Source organism: Ascaphus truei, chromosome 1 (genome assembly GCF_040206685.1).
Source record: "Ascaphus truei isolate aAscTru1 chromosome 1, aAscTru1.hap1, whole genome shotgun sequence".
Taxonomy (NCBI): Eukaryota; Metazoa; Chordata; class Amphibia; order Anura; family Ascaphidae; genus Ascaphus; species Ascaphus truei.
In genome coordinates, this window is record NC_134483.1 from 381,582,142 (window position 1) to 381,601,826 (window position 19,685).

Genomic DNA, 19,685 nt, shown 5'->3' on the forward strand with positions numbered 1-19,685 from the left:
AATGAATCCATTTTTTGTGGAAAGTGCTAGCTGAGACGTACCTCATTGAAACGAGTTATCATTTTCCCCTTCTTAACATCCCAGATAAAGCCTCCATTTCTGGAAGTTGCACCGGCTATGCAATTCAAATCCCCTAGGAACATAACATGTTAAAAGCAAAATGAGATCATGTACTATGTTGAGCTAAACATACAGTAGGTGAACCTTGGGATCATTAACCTTACCTGGAGCCCAAGAAAGGGAGTAAATAACTCCTTCATTGCCTGGTGAAGTATATACTGCTGTTAAAGTGTTTATATCCCAAACCTTTATTGTACCATCAAAGGATGCTGTGGCTAATAAATTGGGATCATCTGGTTTGAATTTACAGTCAAAGATGGTTTCAATATGACCCTAGAGAATGAAAATAAAAGGGCTGTCAGATAATTCCTGTGCCATTCCTATTTTATATGATAATACTGTATATTTTATATCTTTGGAAAATGTGTGTTTCTGGCTACAATAAAATATACACATCTTAGAAGTGCCATTAGTTACACTGTAGCAGTTCTGTGTATAGTATAACCATCCCAAACCCGAGGACAACTGCCATTGACATGAATGGTAATTAACGCAGGATCGGAGTGCCAAACCCTGCACCAACGCTGAGTGAATCTTCCCATAGCAAAGGTTAAGCTAAACTAAGATTATCTCTGTTTTTTCTTTCATGTTTTCTTGTATATTAGATTGAGAGATCACCTGCATCTGTATATATATATATATATATATATAGATATATAGATATATAGATAGATATATAGATATATAGATAGATAGATATATATCTATCTATATATCTATATATATATATATATATATATACAGATGCAGGTGATCTCTCAATCTAATATACAAGATATCTATATATATATATATATATATATATATCGGTGTCACTTGTCTTCCTTAGAAGAGCTTTCAATGTTTATTGAAGGCTTTGCAGCAGAAATTATAGAGAAGCGCCACTACCGCTGAACCATTGTTTTATGTTTGGGTTGCTTATAACATACAAATAACAAATATGGAGTTGCTTCTAGTGTAAACTTTTAGGAAGGGATACCCCCTACCAACTTGTTAGTTTTTACAAAAGCTGTACTATAAAAAAAATATATAATATGTTAACTAAATGTTATCGAAAGTATAAATATGTTTATACATATATATTTTTGTAAAGAGTGACCTAGGCGCACATATGCAGGGCATATGTGCGCCTAGGTCACTCTTTGCAATACATTTCCAGCGGCGTTGTGGAGCCGCAGACCTAACTTGGCTGCAAGTCTGTAGGGTTAGTAGATTGTGAGGGTATATACCTTGTATTGATTGATTGGCTGAGAGTGTGGTTTTATCTAACCATATTCAACATATTGTCTATATCTGCGCTGTTGTTTTTTGTCTGTATATATATTTTTGTAATTATATTATTGGTTGGTATTATGAGCACAAATGTATTCTGATTTTTTGTATGTTTGTTTTATAAATATATTTACTGTGTCCTAAGTTGCTTCCCATTTTTACATGGGTGAGCTCTTTACACTACATTAAGAGCTATCTATCAACACAAGGGAAAGAAATAATAATTACACAATGTTGTGTTTGAAATTGCATCCAATTTACGAATTTATGTTAATAAATTAGAGACAGGAATGACTCCAAGTAGGATATACACTCCGAAGCGGGTCATAGTGAAAAATCCCTGTTTACTTGAATGGCTCTTTTCGGACAAGTGAAGAGTGCAGCAGTTTTAATGCAAGCATTTTACAGTAGAGAAAAATTACGCACAAAAATGTAGCATTAAAAAAAAACAAATATATATACAGTATATATTTGTATATGTGTATATATGTACTTCAGTATTAGGTAATACATTTTTTATTTGGACTAACAATTTATGTAATTGGACAAGCTTTTGAGAGTTCTCCTCTCTTCTTCAGGTTTGCAATACTGATTAACAAAGGAATCTATGGCTAAAACAGAGTTTAGGAAAGCAGAAAAAAACAGAGATATAGATAAGGTACAGTGAGAAAGGGATGTTAGAAGACATTGGAAGGGTAATAAAATGGTGACAAGGAACAGCATGGAGGGGGAAGGGGATGCTATGGGGAGGGGTTGGGGGGAAAGGTGTGGATAAGAAGAGAGGCAGGCACAATAAACAATTGTGATAATGTGTGAGAAACCCCATATCCGCATTAAGTCCCTTGTTTTGAGTCAAAGAGTCTTATCATTCTGAGTTCAAATATTTTCCGTTCGTGGGTGCATTTAAATATTCCATTGAGGATTTTGATTTTTAAATCATTTATGGAATGATCTGGTAGTGAGAAATGATGTCCTACTTGTGAGCAGTATCTTCCTTCTTCGTGGTTGAGTATAGAGTGTCTGTGCACATTCATTCTGCTTTGAAGTTTTTGGCTAGTTTCATTAATGTAGCATCCTTGGTCACATTTGTTACATTATATCATATAAACCACATTCCTGTATGTGTATGATCCTTTAACATTGAGTGTCCCATGGTTGTGACTGGCTGTGGGATCTTGGCATATATGTTTGCAGAGTTTGCAACGTGTGTCGTTGCACAGTTTTGTGCCATTATCAGTGTCTTTAAGTTTTTTATGAAGATTTCTGTTGACTAATTTCTGTTTGAGGTTTGGTGGTTGCCGGAACGCAACAATGGGATGTTTGGGGAAGATTTCTTTTAATGTCACATTCTCTGCCAGCATGGGTTGCAGATCTTTGATTATTTTCCGTATTCCCACACATCCAGGAATATAGTGTATATGATTCAATGCAACAAATGTGACCAAGGATGCTACATTGGGGAAACCAGACAAAAGCTTCAAGGCAGAATGAATATGCACAGACACTCTATACTCCATCACGAAGAAGGAAGATACTGCTCACCAGTGGGACATTATTTCTCACTACCAGATCATTCCATAAATGATTTAAAAATCGAAATCCTCAATGGAATGTTTAAACACACCCAAGAACGGAAAACATTCGAACTCAGAATGATAAGACTCTTTGACACCAAAACAAGGAGGACTTAATGCGGATATGGGGTTTCTCACGCACTATCACAATTGTTTGTAATTATCTTGCCTGCCTGCTTCTCTGCCAATGTTCTTATCCACAACTCAATTGTTAATCCAAATAAAAAAGGTATCACCTAATACTGAAGTACTCATTTATTCTGCACTATCGCAACTGGACTAACATGGCTATATATATATATATATATAATAACATATCACACTCCAAAATATTAATACAACTTAAAATCACTTACTGCACTAGTTTGAGCTGTATCAGCCAATACTATTGCAGTAAGTAATTTTGAACTAAATAATACATTTTGGTTATCCAAAGGAATCCGTTCTGGAAGTAGCGGATGGATAGTGAAACCATTGTAAAGTGAGTCCCATGTTAATCAGTGGCGGCGAGCATTTAATAACGCATCCAGACGTTGGATAACGCATTCCAGCATCGAAAAACGGCCCTTAGGGTTGCATTGTAAAGCGTTGGATATGCCATTCATTGTAAAGTGAAACGTTGGATAACGAGGACTACCTGTACATTCATTTATGATGACACCCCACTTTACAGTCTGCAGTAAAAACTCAAAATTGAAACATTTTAGACTGCCATCCCATTATTATAAAAAGTATCCGATATCTCCTCTTTAACTCCTTCTTTTGACACTCCCCTAAATTAATGGTGATGCAATTGGGACAAATTACCTTGGACCACTGTTACATATAGAAAAATGGTCTGTAGAAGACACAACTAGGTTTTGAAAACGTACCGACAAAAAAAAGTTTTTTTTTGTTTAGATGGTTCCACAGATTAAAGTACTAAAAAGTAGTAATAAATGAAGATAAGATGAAGTAAGTGCATTTACAAGCTTTGTAATGTAACAATGGTAGACAACCAAATAGATACATACCAGATCCCTTAAAAAATCCCATTTCTTGGCTCCCATGTCATAAAGCCCCACCCCACCATCCATGAAGCAGCAGACAGCATGACCGGGAGGCAGAGAGAAGGCTTGGTTCTGAGTTAGCGTTGGAGGGGGTACAGCCTCACTAGTAGATGATGTGTGATGGTTTTTAGTAGGGGACTGTACTAAAAATGCTAATTTGGAAAAAGAAAAACAATATCAGTGGACTGTATATGACGGGTTCTAAAATATTATAGCACAAAGTAGCTTCTGATGGCTAAATAGTGTGAGACATACACATGGACCAAGATAATACACAACCCCAGCGCTAAACCCCATATACATGGACCACTGCTACACATTCGCAAGCCTATTTCCCTATGCAAAATTCTTAAATGTAAAATACAAAATGACACATTTATTCATAGAATTAATGTTAATATATATTTAAACCTTAATACAGGGGTGATTTATGTTTAAATATACAATACTGTACTTCAGTGACATAACTTTTTCATTTAAATGTGCCAAGCATAAAAAGTCTCTTCCAACCAATTAGATCATACCCTATACAGCACTGGTACCACATGTAATCTGCAATCCCTCTCCCTTCATGACCTGTGCCAACACAGTGCCTGCATTCCCTAGTGACCATACACTATTCAGGCAAAACTTTGTCGCATATCAGAAGGTCATTTTATATACTTTGAAGCAGCGGTTTGACTCGTTTTCATCCCAACAACCTCCACTAACGTGAATAGGGGTTTAGCCGCTTTGGCATATATCGAATTTCCACCTAAATTAAAAAAATGACTGAATTCATGGTGGCTTTAGGCTCGCAGCAGTGGCATCTATTCAACCGCTTTCAAGTAGGTAGCCGAGTAATCAGTGCTTCTGAAACATGGCAATCTAGACATCTAGCAGGGGTGCAATCTTCACCCACCTCCTAACACAATGCACTCAGTCAGAAAGCCTCCTACCGTACTTATAATCAGACTGAAGTGGGGCAGCTGCAGGCCATGGGGTTAGTTCTCTTTGCCCATATTCAGTATGCTGGGAAGCCATATCCCCCCAGCTCGGGAAGATTTAAGCATCATATAAATCAATTGTAAGAATACACAACTGACTTTTTATTAGTTTAGCTGTAGATAGCAGTACCAACAGTGTAAAATGGGGCAAAATGCTTAGCACTGGCATGTGCATAAGTTGAGAAGTGATTTATTTTAAATGTTTGCGTTGAAGCACTTCTAATTGGAGGCATATCAGGCTTTTCTGGTTGGTGCTGATGGCTTGGTTTGTATGTATTTTGATTGACATCTGTGTCTTAAATTGATGCTCTTCTAATGCATTTTGTATCAATTATATTTCTCCGTATTTCTTTAATTCCCATTTTGAAACAAATATCTTTTGGTAGGTTTGCAATATATATTTTTTAGTTGATTTTTATTTTTTGGTTAATGCTTTATTGTTGCTTTTCGCTTGTTTATTTTCTTTTAAATACACGTTCTGCTGCTGAAATGTATGCAGATAATGACCCAACACAAAGCCTCTTTGGTTTAAGTAGCTCCAGCACCTAATTAAAATGCATTTACTGCAAGAATAAATTGAGACCACACACTTACAATATAGTTAAATGATTATACTTATTGATATATAATTTACTCTTACAGTAAACTGAAAAAACAGAGCTGATATAATATTTAAGCTTTAGCCCATCTACAGTAGATTACCCCAAAACAACCTTTCTTTTAGAAAGTTTGTTTCAAATTTTTATCTTGATTAGCTACTTTAGTCAAGACGTCACTCCTCAAGCAGTATTCAATTCTCAGAGATGTATTGATATCAAGCTTTATAGCCTTTGAAATCATGTTGATTTTGTACCATTTCTTAAAAACCCTTTACTGTATGTCTCACATAAAATGATTGCAACTTTGCAATTACTACAGCAGCATTCTTTCCTTATTTATGGTCCCTTTACACCCCCCCAAAATAATCAATATATCACTTATATTCAATTGAATCTGTCCCTGTGCTCAGGGGGTGGCCTAAATATGGAAAGTTAAACACATTTATATCATATAAAAACTGTTAAAAAACACCCAGAAGGGGTTTTTATGTCTTCATTACAACGCCAATACACGGTGCTAACTGGAACTAAAAGCTTTGCATTGGAAATATGCTGCCAACCAATGGTAGCTGAAAAATAACTTGTTAATAGGGAAATACACTCTTGAACTCACTTTTTTTCTTTGGAGGGGAGTTGAGCACATGTAAAGCGTGGAATCCTGTCTTCTTCAGCTTAAAGTTATCTATGGGTGTTGTTTTGGACACATTCCATACCCGTAGCACTCCAACCTGAGAATCTGAGCAGATCACCAAGGAGGTGAAACATGAATTTCCTTATGTAAATGAAGCCGAATGTAAGTCAACATTACAATTAATAAAAGCATGTTTTTTTGCATTTATCAAAATCTCCCGAATGCACAATGTGTAGTACTGGTGCAACAGAAAATGAGATTTACCATATTTCCTCGATTGTAATTTGCCATTGATTGTAAGACGCACCATCGATTTGGCCCTTACAATTGAGGAAAATTACTTTTTCACTCTCCATGTTTCAGAAGAGGTCCCATGTCAGCGGAGGATGAAGTGGGCAGCGGCAGGAGAGGTCCCACGTCTGCAGATGGTTGAAGATTGACAGCGAGTGGGAGTGGGGCAGGACAGGTCCCAAGTCTGCAGGTGAATGAAGATAAAAAGACAGCGGGCAGGCATGCGGGAGTGGCAGGAGATCATAATAGCAGGAGGGCTGAGCAGGAGTAGAGCGGCATAGGGGACCAACTTGAGAGGTGCACACTGTAAAACCAGACGTTGACCGGTGTCAGTGACTTTCAGTTACAGTGTGCACCTCCCAAGCCATTCCCCTATGTCGCTCTACTCTTGCTCAGCTCTCTTGCTATTATGATCTCCTGCCGCCGCCGCCGCCGCCACCGAATGCCTGCCCGCTGTCTTCTTATCTTCATTCACCTGCAGACTTGGGACCTGTCCCGCTGCACTCCCACCTCCACCGCCCGCTTTGTCCTCCGCTGACATGGGACCTCTCATGAAACATGGTAAGTAAAAAGAGGAGGTTAGTACTGTAGACACTATTTTTTTTTTATTACATGGAGTCTAAGACACCACCTGATTTCAGACATGTGAAAATCGGAAAAAAGGTGCGTCTTAGAATCGAGGAAATAGGTTATCAAAGTATAGTTTTACTGAGATTGGTTTCTTTGTCAACCAGGAAATATTCCTAGATCTAAAACATTGAAATGTTGGATAAACTAAATATTTACAATTCCGTCCATCAGGAGTTTAATGTAGTTGTGGCTCCATGCATGCATTGCCATGGTCCTATGACAATAGGAGACTGTGCCAATAATACAGGGACAATCCTTTTGACAGTATGTTTCAAACATTTAAACAGGGTTAATGAAGCAGCCTTAACATTTACCAAATTCCCTGTTTTGTCAACCCGACTACTTTTTCAAGCATTGGAACAGTTTTGTAGCTGGGAAACTTTGGCAAACAGCTGAATAGACCCAAAATGCAATACAAGTTGTCAATAGCTGCTTTATTCTGTGAAGAAAGTGATAACTTCTAGGAGTCCAACATTAGAGTTCTTCATACTGTAGACGGAATCATAGTCAATGAAAATATGAGGAACTCCGCTAAAAAATACCACAACACACAACAAATCTACATTCCTCCCTGACCAATGTGATTATTTTAACTATATAAAAAGCTGTGCAAGAGACTTGCATTTTAAACATATGATAATTTCTATTTTAAAAACTTGCAGTGTTCTGTATTATAGTACAATATGGCTACAAAAATCAGCTGAGAACTGTAGTGTTGAGCATATAAGCAATGGAATAGTTCCAATATTTGGGATGTTTCTTAATTCAGTGTGACTTTTCTTAAATATTTTTTAACAAAATTACAAAAATGACCTACTGTACGGATGCAGTAAGACTCACTGCCACCATGAATGACAGTGAGAAGCTAAGTCGAAATCCCAGCCAATGATATTTACGTTTTAGAATCATCTAATTTTCTGAGTTTGCTGCTCCATGCTGCTAATGGTATTGGGGAAGGTACTTGGATGGAGGCAGGTAGTCGGGTTGGTGCATGTACTCGGGTGGAAGGAGATCAGAGTGATCAGTTCGGAAATGTTTATTCTATCTCTTTCTCCTTCGAAAGTTGCCATAATCAAACATACCCATCCAGGACATGTCTAGTGCCCAGTACAGGTTCCTCTTGCCAGGGCACGCTATTCAAATAAAGCAATAATTATTGCTTAAATTGTGTTGAATAGAATTCTTTTAGCCTTTTTGGGTTTGTTTTTTGTCATAGAAAGGGTAGTTTGTAGAGATATACTCTGTGGTGAAGCAAGACAAGCATGGGCCCCCAGGAAAGAACATTTTCAGGGCCCCATAAGTGAACGTATTCCATAGATTGAGGAGTAAAATTCACCTCAATTTAAATTGGTTCAGAAAAGCAGGATCATCTGGGTTCAGGCAGGGGTTGGCAGCAGGAAGGCAGAAACAGGGCAGGGGAGCAGGAACTGAGACTAGGGACTCAGAAGTAGGAAACAAACGGGGACAAGCCATAACACTAGCCTTTAATATTAATCAGGACTGCACAAGGAACAGAAGCAGAAGCATGGGTATAAGGAGTCAGGATACAAACCAAAGGCAAGGGAGGAACAGGAAACAGGAAACTATAAGAACAGAGGACAGGAGCACCAAGAGGAGACAGACTGACCGAGGAACCCCAGAGCAGACAGAAACAGCAGCACACCCGGTGGACAGACAAGGAACAGAAGGGGAGAGGGAGAACTACAGTAGGAAACTATGTCAGGGCTATTCCTGACAACTGTCTTGAATAGCACAATATATCATATATGCATAACTGCAGGTCAGTTTAGTAAGTGCCATGTTCCATGCCATGTGAGACAAATTTGGTTAATGCATAGTGATTTGTCTAAAGTGTGATACTGCTAAGTACAGTACAACTGATGAAAAGTACAAGGTCATTAAACAAAGAAAGGCAGTGTTTAAAGCAAGACATTTCTACATTGTGTCTCATATTCAGACAGCTGTGGGGTTCCTGCCATGCAAGGATACAGATACTGAAACATGTGCAATGAGCCATTTGCTGTATGCAATAAATAAATCAATTCTGGAACAAAACGGTTTCAAGTACTGTACAGTACAGATGTAGCAAGACATACTATTCTCCATGTCGCAAAATACCTAATCTAAATCCCAGGAATTTAGAATCTGTATTTGCAATCTGTGGCCCCCTTACGGCCTCTGAGTATATAGGCGAAGATATTCAGTGCACCAACTGCCAGGCAACATACTGCACCAACATAAACAACCGCACAAATAATTATTTTGGCTGACCGTAGTCAAAGTGCAGGTGAGCCTCGACTTGGTCGCAGACAACAAAGTGTTCACGCAGATGTCATCTCGCACCTTCTCGCGATCATGGTGGCAGTATGTCTTACTACATCTGTACTGTAGGAGAATCACATTAGATGATTAATCCAGACTGGTTTTCAATGTTAGCAAAAAACTGCAGGAGACTCAGGGTTCCTGGACCATCTGATAGTGAAGGGTTAAGGTTGTAATCTTTCCAGGCCAAAAAGGAATTCAACAAAAATCATGTTTTACTCATACTTGAACTGTATACAGTGTATTTACTGTACTAGTGTATACCGGCTGCAAAACTAGTAGTTATAGTTTATTTAATGAATCAAGAGTTTTGCAGGTAAACCTTTTAAAGAACTGAACACTAAACTTCCACTCCACCCCAAAAAAGGAAGCAATGTAAAAAAGACCTTCTAATCTGAGAATAACAAAAAACGGAATAAAACATTTTTTTTGTGTTAATTTTTTTATTGAGAACATACATCCACATGACTACAACAGTGTCATAGGCACATGACATGATTTATCAACTGAGTTTAACATAGTGTTGTTCCAAGAAGGGTGTATTTCAATAAGTGGGGAGTGGGATAGAGGGAGGTTTAGACATTCTGGGGGGGGGGGGGTCTCTGATTCCTTCCTCCTTATCCAACTGTTTGTGGGCGGCCTAATGCAGGCCAAGTCCAAGTGGTCCACCCCAGGGGTCCCAGGTATTCCAGAACTGTGGCATTTTTTTATGGAGCATAGCTGTAAGTTTGTCCATGGACATTACTTTGTCTGTTCTTCTTAATACCGTGTTTCTCGCTGGGGCTTTGGTGTGTTTCCACGCCGCTGCTATTGAGCATCTGGCTGCGGTTAGGATAGCGGTTACAAGTCTACTCATAGGGGGGGGCAGGTAGTTGATAGGTTTGCTCAGCACAAAGGTCAAAGGGTCTAGCGGGAAAAGAAGCCCTGTGGTCTCTTGTAGGAGCGTCTGGATCATAGTCCAGTACCTCTGGATCTCCGGACATGACCACCAAATGTGGGCCATGTCTCCCTTTTGACCACATCCCCTCCAGCACAGGTCGAGAGTGCCGGGGAAGATCTGACTCAGCCTAGCCGGGGTCAGGTACCACTGGAATAATATTTTATAGATGTTCTCTTTTGTCACTGTACAAATTGAAGTCTTTGTGGCCAACTCCCAGATATCCTCCCACTCATCTATATCTATCGGTACATTGAGGTCCTCGGACCACTTTTGCATATAATGGTGGGTTGGGGGGTCGGAATAAAACATTTTAATATACATTTGCATGTGTAAAATGTATATTTTAGAATTCACAGAATGCATACATAGAACATTGCATATTACCCAATTATTCTAAAATTACTGGATGTCACCATTTCATACTGTATTTTGAAACTTCTGTTTCAATCAAGCTTATACCTGCAACACGTAGCTCACCACAAACGAGGCGCGACCGCGGGGCTGAGCTAGGGATTTGTACAGAATGCCGACCACAACCACGAGGGCGCGTCTAGAGTGTAGGATAGTCTTCCAAGCCGGGTCAGAGTTATAGAAGACAGCATAATTGTGGTACTTGCTGGGTCTAGGAGTGGAGAGTAGCGGATCGTAGGGGTACGTAGCCGGGTCAGGATTGGAGAGAGCAGAGTCATCGTAATGCCAAAGCCAGGGTCAATGCAGGACAGTATCACAAAGTCAACGTCAAAGGCAGGGTCAGGCAGCAAGATAGAGGCAGACAAGGCAGGATTCGGTGAGATGCAGCGTCACAAAACAGGAGTTATGCTCATCAATACAGGAGAGTACTGACATGGTATATATAGGACCTCCCTCCAATGGGAGGCAACCAGGAAGTGAAGGAGCCCTCACTGATAGGCTGCTGGATCGTGCAGGTGTGTCCTATTGTGCAGCCGATTAGGAGTGGGGGTGGTACCACTAGAGAGCGTGCGCGTCCCGCGCGTAACCCACGCATCACGCTTATCTACCCAGTCGCGCCACTCGCGCGCGTCAAGGCACCCGTGTCAGTGCGGGGGCGGAGACCGGAGACGAGACCCGAGATGAGGGGGGAGGGACGATTGCAGCCGCTGCGCCACGTAGCTCCGTCATCAGAGTGGGGGCGGAGTCGGGGGCGGAGACCACGGAACGCTGGAGAGAATGCATACCACGCATCACTGCTGCCAGGGGGAGAGTGTACTCTGGACCTGGGGACCATGGTGACCACGCACTGCCCATGTGCCGCGCATGTGAACCGCCGCTGGGATGCCCTCTTTGATCGCTTCTGGAACCTGACGGACAGGTGAGTGTTAAGGGGACAGAACCGCTGGAATGGCGAATCCTCACAATACCTAACCTTTGAACATTACTACACAATAGCTTCTGTTTACAGTTTTTTTTTGAGACTTGTAGATTGCGAGTTTAAAATGTATATCTATGGACACTGCTTCTGCAGAAACTTTAGACAACCAAGGAGTTATTGTAGTAAAATAGCTTAGAGCTCCAGAACTGAGGGCCCCATGTAAAATCCTACATCCAGAATCACTAGGATTCTTGGAAGAAAATGTCAATACAGTGCTCTCTGAGATTTGCAAAATTCCACACAATCTTTAACATTGGCCTGAAACCAGAGCAAGGGAATGAAGAGTTCGAGAGGTCTGTCCGAACAAGTTTGAACTTCTAACCTCCTGAAGCGCACATTTGGGATACAGTTAGTTATAAATGGCATGCGAATGGCTAGAGTTTCAGGCGACAGACCTCCCAAATGGGTCCCATTTAGGGAACCAACAACCCTAGTCACTCAGACATCGATTAAGCAACACTTCACTGTGAATGATACTAGCATTGTATTACATATTTAGCAGAACCTCTTCTCTCTCTGGGTCAGGTAGCTCTTTTGTTGCTTGAAAAAGGTTTCTTGCCTGCAAAATCTGATGATAAAAACTGGGGACATCAGAGAGGCTTTGAATAATATTGCTCAGATCTATGTGGAAAAGCTGTTGACCAAATTGAAATCCATGCGACTGTACTTTAGAAAGAACAGTGCTAGGGTGCACCACTGTGGCCAGGGTTATAAAATAAGCTTTGCTGTTTATGGGCAAAAAGGTATGTCATTGAGAGTGCAGACAAATTAATTTGGAAATGGAGTGAAAAAGCTATATGATAATTGATAAACCGTCTTCTTTGTACTTCTGAACTAGCCCTTATCTGTCAGAATGCAAATCGTTTTCTTTCCATCAAACAAGATTTATCTGCTACAGCATGTGGAGCTATTCGTAAGCATCCGTTGAAGATATTTACACATGTTATGCCAAAGCTCTGCTATGACATTGTATAAAGGGCAGTTCCATCCAATACAGTTACAAGCCAAAAGTGTACCCTCAATACTTCCTTTTTTTTAACCTTTATATATGAGAAATGATACACTCAGAGTTTCCCCTGGTCCTTGTATTATGTGAGTTTGTGAATAATGGATCCCTATTTGTCATGTCTGCATCATTTAATATTTAGTACAATTCTATCATGTCTCGCCTCAGCCTGCTTTTTTTCCAAACTAAACAGACATTGGTCAAAAATAGAAAAAAAGGCACTCCACTGGTCTTCCAAAGATTATAACATTTATTGCACAAGCATCAACGTTTCGGTCCGCTTGAGCACTTTTGTCAAGATGCAAGCGGACAGAAACGTTGATGCTTGTGCAATAAAGTTTATAATTTTTGGAAGACCAGTGGAGTGCCTCTTTTTCTATTTTTCATCTACCTATGGCTCCGTATCCAGCGTCCCGCTGGTCCCCATTGTGGCTGTGCACCCGAGTTGCTGTGCACCAGAGTTAACTGGTATCGTGAGTGCACCTATTTTGGACTATAAATAGATGTTGGGGCATATTTGCTAACCTATGCTATGCCATAAGACACATCCTGGCCCATTTAACTGAAGTAAATATGGCCCCTATACTTTGTAGTCTTTCCTTGTAAGGTAAATGCTCCATACTGTTTCTCCATACCAATAAAAATAAATCCTGTTTATCATTCTTTTCAACCTTCTTTGCAATTTATCCTGTTCCATTTCCTTTTTAAGCTGTGGTGAATATAACTCTATGCAGTATTCTAGATGTGACAAATTCAGGTCCTACAATGCAATACAATCATTTCTATTTTATTTTCAAAACTTTTGTTGACCTTGTTTGCCTAGGATGCAGTTAATTAAAATGTTAAATAATCTCAGTGTCAATAATATAATGTCTAGAGATGGGCGATTTTTTTCCCCCTGTGAATTTGGATCCACCTTGGATTGGCTGGCTCCTTTAGTTCGAGAATCTCTTGGACTCAGTCTCCAAAAGAGCAATCCGCAATTTTTTTTTCAGAGACAAAGAAAAATCTGTTTCTGGACACATATTTTACAATCCGCTTGAGGGAAAGAGAGAGAGAGAAATTAGGGAGACATGCATGTGTTGAAAAAGGAGCACACCTGAGGTACCTGAGATATACTATGGCTATGAAAATAATATTAAAATGAGTCCTGTCCCACACTTCATAAAAGGAATTCCATACCAACTATATAGTGTTGATAATAAGCCTAAGGCACCAACCTAATGACAGGACTGGTGTCAGACCCTACAGGACAAGAACCCGCAACCACTGCTTTTCTAGGCCACAGCTCTAGCAGTGTGTGCTAAACTAGCTGATGGATAGTACCACTGTCACATCCTACTTTGAGCTACTTACTGCTCCCACATGTAGCTAATATAGCCATTAGCCAATCTCACAGGTACTGTATCTCAGGTGTGCTCCAGAAGGAACATTAAATTGTCAACCAGAGAGCAGAAGTGTTCTATTTTTAAAGAAAGCCAGGTGAGCCTATCTGTCTCTCTTTCTCTCTTTCCTTGAAAAGAAAATAGACATCAGAGGTCTTTATCTACAGTATGATCTTTTCTTAGATATCTTTAGTCCCCTATTCTATATAAAAAAAAACTAAAGCCATTTATTTTTTTGTTTAGTCAAAAACATACTGTTATGCGGAGCATTATATCTTCAAATAATTTGCATGGTCTTAGAAGCAGCAAGTTATGTTCACGTATCTTATTTGCAACCTTTTAAAACTTGGTCTAAATAAAACCATCTACATCTACATTATTACCCTTTTCCTGATAATTAAAATGATCTCCCTGATATGAGTAAGGTGACCATATTTTTTAAAATAAAAAATATTTCCCCCTTAAGAATCACACAAACAGCTCCCCCCTCCCCAAAGAATCACACACATGCACACACACACACTTCCTCCCCGCACCTAGCAAAATACATACACACACCCCCCCACCAAGAAAAACTTGCACATGCAGTGAGTGCTTGGGCATGCGTGGATGGCCACTCATGCATGCCACTCATGGTGGTGTGAAGAAGAGAGTGCACCTCTCGAAACACGCAGGGTTAATCGTTTTGACCCTGCACAGCAGAACTGGTCAGCACACCGAGGCTGACACTTACTGACAATCCACAGCTAATCTCCGGATACCGGAACCAGCTTCTCACTCTCTCGCGAGAGTTGGGAGCTTGTGGAGACTACAGGAGGCAGAAGGAGGAAACGGCGCGTATCAGGCACCCTTCAGCTCCGTTGGAGAGTTTGACAACACGCCACCCACGTGGACTATCAAGCTATCCTGATACCTACAGTATGAGAGGGGATACTCTAATTATCCACCGCGCCAATCCTACCTATGTCTAGTAAGTAGGGATCTATTTACTGCAGCCGATTGCTATTGGAAGCCGTCAAAACAACATTCAATATTGTGGTTACATTGTACTGTTATAGTACATGTTTTTTATAATTTTTAAATACATGTACTTCCCTTTTTTCACTTACCTGTCATTTATATCAAATTCCTCTGAAGCTATCATCTAGAACTATATTTTGTGCCTTTCAATTACCAAACAGTATGCTATATAATTGTTTTATCTCATTTCATGCACTGGGAATCCATCTACACTGAATTCCAATTGGAGCAACCAGGACATTTGTCTACAACCAAACATCTGACAGTTGTACTGTATACTACATCAGTGTGAATATTATCACACTACATTAGGACAATATTACTAGGCACCAAGAATATTCTCTTTTGTTGTGTATAGTGTTTATCTGACATAGGTAGTCAGCCTTGAATACTACTTGGCAGCCTCCCATCAATTATTTATGGTGATTATTTGGGTATTCACTTAATATATATATATATATATATATATATATATATATATATATATATATATATATATATATATATAATTTATTTTGTTAGCGCTAGAATATCCACCATTTTTTCAACTTACTTGCAAATGATACAGGCTTTCTATAATATGACTATCTAAACCAGTGGTTTCCAACCTTTTTTTTGTTAATTTATTTATTTATTTATAAAATATTTTACCAGGAAGTAATACATTGAGAGTTACCTCTCGTTTTCAAGTATGTCCTGGGCATAGAGTAAAACAAATAATACATGGTTACAAATACAGTTACATAAATGAACAGGGTATACATTATATACAAGACATTGCGTGCACAGTTAAAGAAAATATATATTATGGGCGTATGAAACAGTTACAGACCAGATTAAAATGTGAGACAGCCTTAGATTTGAAAGAACTTAAACTGGTGGTGGATGTGAGAGTCTTTGGTAGGTTGTTCCAGTTTTGGGGTGCACGGTAGGAGAAGGAGGAACGTCCAGATACTTTGTTGAGCCTTGGGACCATGAACAGTCTGTTGGAGTCTGATCTCAGGTGATAAGTGCTGCATGTGGTAGGGGTGAGGAGCTTGTTCAGGTAGCTGGGTAGCTTCCCCATGAAGAATTTAAAGGCAAGACAGGAAAGGTGAACTTTGCGCCTAGACTCGAGTGATGACCAATCTAGTTCTTTGAGCATATTGCAGTGATGTGTGTTGTAGTTGCATTGGAGAACAAAACGACAAATTAAATTGTAGAGGGTGTCAAGTTTGCTAAGGTGGATTTGAGGTGCCGAGCCGTATACTATGTCTCCATAGTCAATAATTTACATTAGCATCTGCTGTGCGATACGCTTTCTGACCAGGAGACTTAGGGAGGATTTGTTCCTGTAAAGTGCCCCTAGTTTGGCATACTGTAGGTCTTGGTTGTCAGGATATCAATGTGCATCCCGAATGTTAAGTGGAAGTCAAACCATAAGCCCAGGTATTTAAAACTAGTGACAGGGGTTAGGGTGGTGTTAGCATTGGTTCTAATCAGGAGCTCAGTCACTGGAAGCTTTACAAATTTAGTCTTGGTCTCGAATACCATTGTTACAGTCTTGTCAGTGTTTAAAAACAGTTTGTTTTGGGAAATCCAGTTTTCGAGTCTCAAAAAGTCAGACTGAAGTATGTGTTGAAGGTTAGAGAGGCTATGGCTGTGTGCATATAGGATTGTGTCGTCTGCATACATGTGTATTGAGGCTTCCTTACAAGCTGTGGGAAGATCATTAATGAACACTGAGAAGAGTAGGGGCCCCAGAACAGAGCCTTGCGGGACACCACAGGTGATATCCAGGGGGTTGGAGTTAGAGCCTGAGATGGACACATGTTGGGATCTTCCTGATAGGTAGGACTGAAACCAGTTTAAAGCAAGCTTCCCTATTCCAGAGCTCTGGAGTTTGTTGAGCAGGATAGCATGATCAACTGTGTCAAAAGCCTTTGCAAAATCTAGGAATACTGCACCAGTGAGTTGTCCCCGTTCCATTCCACACTGGATTTCATTGCAAACTTTTAGCAGGGTAGTTACGGTGGAGTGTTTGGGACAAAAGCCAGATTGGAATTGGCTAGGGAAATTTGTCTTGGTATAGAAATCGCATAATTGCGAGTGGACACATTTTTCCATGACTTTGGATAGAATTGGGAGAAGTGAGATTGGCCTGTAGTTTGAGACAGTGTTTTTGTCCCCACTTTTGAAGATTGGGACAACTCTGGCAGTTTTCCAGGTCTTAGGGATATGGCCTGCAGACAGGATAGAGTTGACTATGGATGCAATTGGTTTGGCAATGGCTGGGGCACCAAGTCGTAGGACCCTAGATTGCAGTAAGTCGGGTCCACACTGGCTGCTTAGTTTTAGTTTGAGGAGCGCTTGTATAATCTCCTCTTCAGATACTGGGCTAAATTGAAAATTGTGGGCAGTGTTGGGAGGGGGTGGGACTGTAGGGATACTCCCAGGATGAGATTCATGTTTGGGGTTCGTGCTGCGTTTCACTAATAAGTTAGTGGCACACCCCACAAAGTAATCATTGAATGCATTTGCAATGTCAGTGGGGTCTGTCAGAGTAATATCCCCCTTAGTGATATTACTTGGTTGTTGATGGTTAGGAGGCTGGAATATATTGTTGATAACCTTCCAGAAGTTAGCTGGGTTTGTTGTATTTTGGTGGAGATTGTCAGAGTAATATTGTGCTTTTGCATGCCTTGTTTGCCTTGTGCACATGTTCCGCATGCATCTGTAGTGATTGAGATCCTTGGTAGTGCCAGTTACTTTGTAGCTTTTCCACAAGGTATCCCTGAGCTGGTAGAGTGCAATAAGGTCAGTTGTAACCCATGGAAGGTGGCCCCCCTGTACCCTTATTTTGCGTAGTGGAGCATGGGTATCGCAGAGTTTTAAGAACTCTGATTGGAAATAGTCAAGCGCAGAATCAGGGTCGGGAATTAAATCGATTCTGTGCCATGGGCAGTTGGTAAGGTCATCCAGAAACTGTTGTGGGTTAAAGTTTTTAAATGTTCTAGTGAGGAGAACTTTAGGGCTTGATTGGGGCGTTTTAATTTTCCTTACACAGTACACTATTGCATGGTCACTGAAAATGTCAGGAAGGATGCCAGAGGATTGGATTCTGCTGGGGTTTGAGGAGAGAATCCAGTCTAGCAAGGAATTGTTATGCGATTTCAGGTTTATCCGTGTGGGTTGGGAAATGAGTTGCGATAGGTTAAGTGACTTGAGTTGTATCTGGATTTTGTGGTTTTTAGGGTCAAGCCAATTGAAGTTGAAATCTCCAAGAACTAGCAGCTCACTCTTCTCATTCAGAGAGGAAATGGAGCCAAGAAATTGGGTGATATCAGTCAGGGATTGTAGAGGGGCTTTAGGGGGGCGGTAGATGCCAGTAAGCAAGATGGACTTAGAAAAGGGGAGGCAGATTTTGCCAACTAGAATTTCAAAAGAGGGTGGGCTTGGTGGGCAATTTAACAGTGTAAATTGTAATGTGTCTGCAATATAAAATAACACCCCTCCTCCTCTCTTTGACCTATCTCTACTAAAAATGGAGTATCCCTGAATGGCGATATTTGCATCAGGGGTTTTAAGGGATAGCCATGTTTCTGTAAGAATGATGGCTTTGGGTTTATGCATAAGGCACCATGCCCTTAGTTCATCCAGTTTGGGCAGCAGGCTCCGGATATTTATATGGGCGACAGATAGCCCTTTTTGGAATTTAAAGGTGGGATTCTCAGGTGCATGGGACAGAGCTGAAATGGGAGGACCTGGGTTAGGTTCAATATCACCTGCTAAAGAGAGTAACAGTACAAGTAGGAATTTGGTTAGTTGTTTGTAGGTTGTAAATTTGTGGTGTATGCTATAAGAGTGAGCAGTGGTTGGTGTGATGCTTTTTAGAGTTCTCCACCAACATTCAGTAGATAGTGAAAGGCTTTTGAGTAGTCCAGGGTGTATGGTGATGTTGGGTGTGGGCCAGGATGGAGGAGTTTCTAGTGTATAGAGGGAGTAACATCTCCATGAGGCCAGGAGAAAGAAAAAAGTTAAAATACATAGCAGGTTCATGATGCCAGAGGTAGGCAGTGCTGCAAGGAGCTGTTGTGAACAAAGTGAGTGTGTGCAGACTAAACAGCATGGGTGTGCCTGTTCCTTGTCAAATGTTTTGGTGCATTGCAATGCTAGAGTCAGTTCAGGGTTTCAGTGTATTGTGCACTCAGTTTTGGGAGAGGCTGCAGTGAAATAAGTTGTAAAGGGGTGGGGGGTTAAAATATGCAGGTTAGCGAGCATGGGATCATAGTGTGATCTGAGTAGCTTACCGTTTGTTGTCGTGAGTAAAAGAGTTTGCAGAAAGATGCAGTCCCCAGTCACCTCTAGTCAAACTATAGTCTAACTATATTTATCACTTAAAATGATCACTTTAAATGGCTCACTATATCATGGCAAAGCAGTTCTTGCAAATGCAGGAAGGGTCTTAGTTATATACAGCTAATGCAGTCA

At 40.3% G+C, this 19,685-nt stretch overlaps 1 protein-coding gene across 9 annotated transcripts in view; it reads right to left on the reverse strand.

Moving 5' to 3' along the window:
* The window catches only part of WDR17 (WD repeat domain 17), a 165,232-nt gene that overhangs the window by 92,143 nt on the left and 53,404 nt on the right, over positions 1-19,685 (reverse strand). For all 9 annotated transcript variants that reach the window (XR_012803465.1, XM_075611061.1, XM_075611116.1 and 6 more), the window contains exons 6-9: positions 6,214-6,336; positions 3,980-4,167; positions 225-393; positions 42-133 (exon numbers count right to left, since the gene is read on the reverse strand). Coding sequence is in view for 8 of the 9 variants with exons in the window: in XM_075611061.1 (XP_075467176.1) it covers positions 42-133; positions 225-393; positions 3,980-4,167; positions 6,214-6,336 (572 nt within the window). In the remaining variant the exon portion in view is untranslated. The remainder of the gene's footprint in view (positions 1-41; positions 134-224; positions 394-3,979; positions 4,168-6,213; positions 6,337-19,685) is intronic.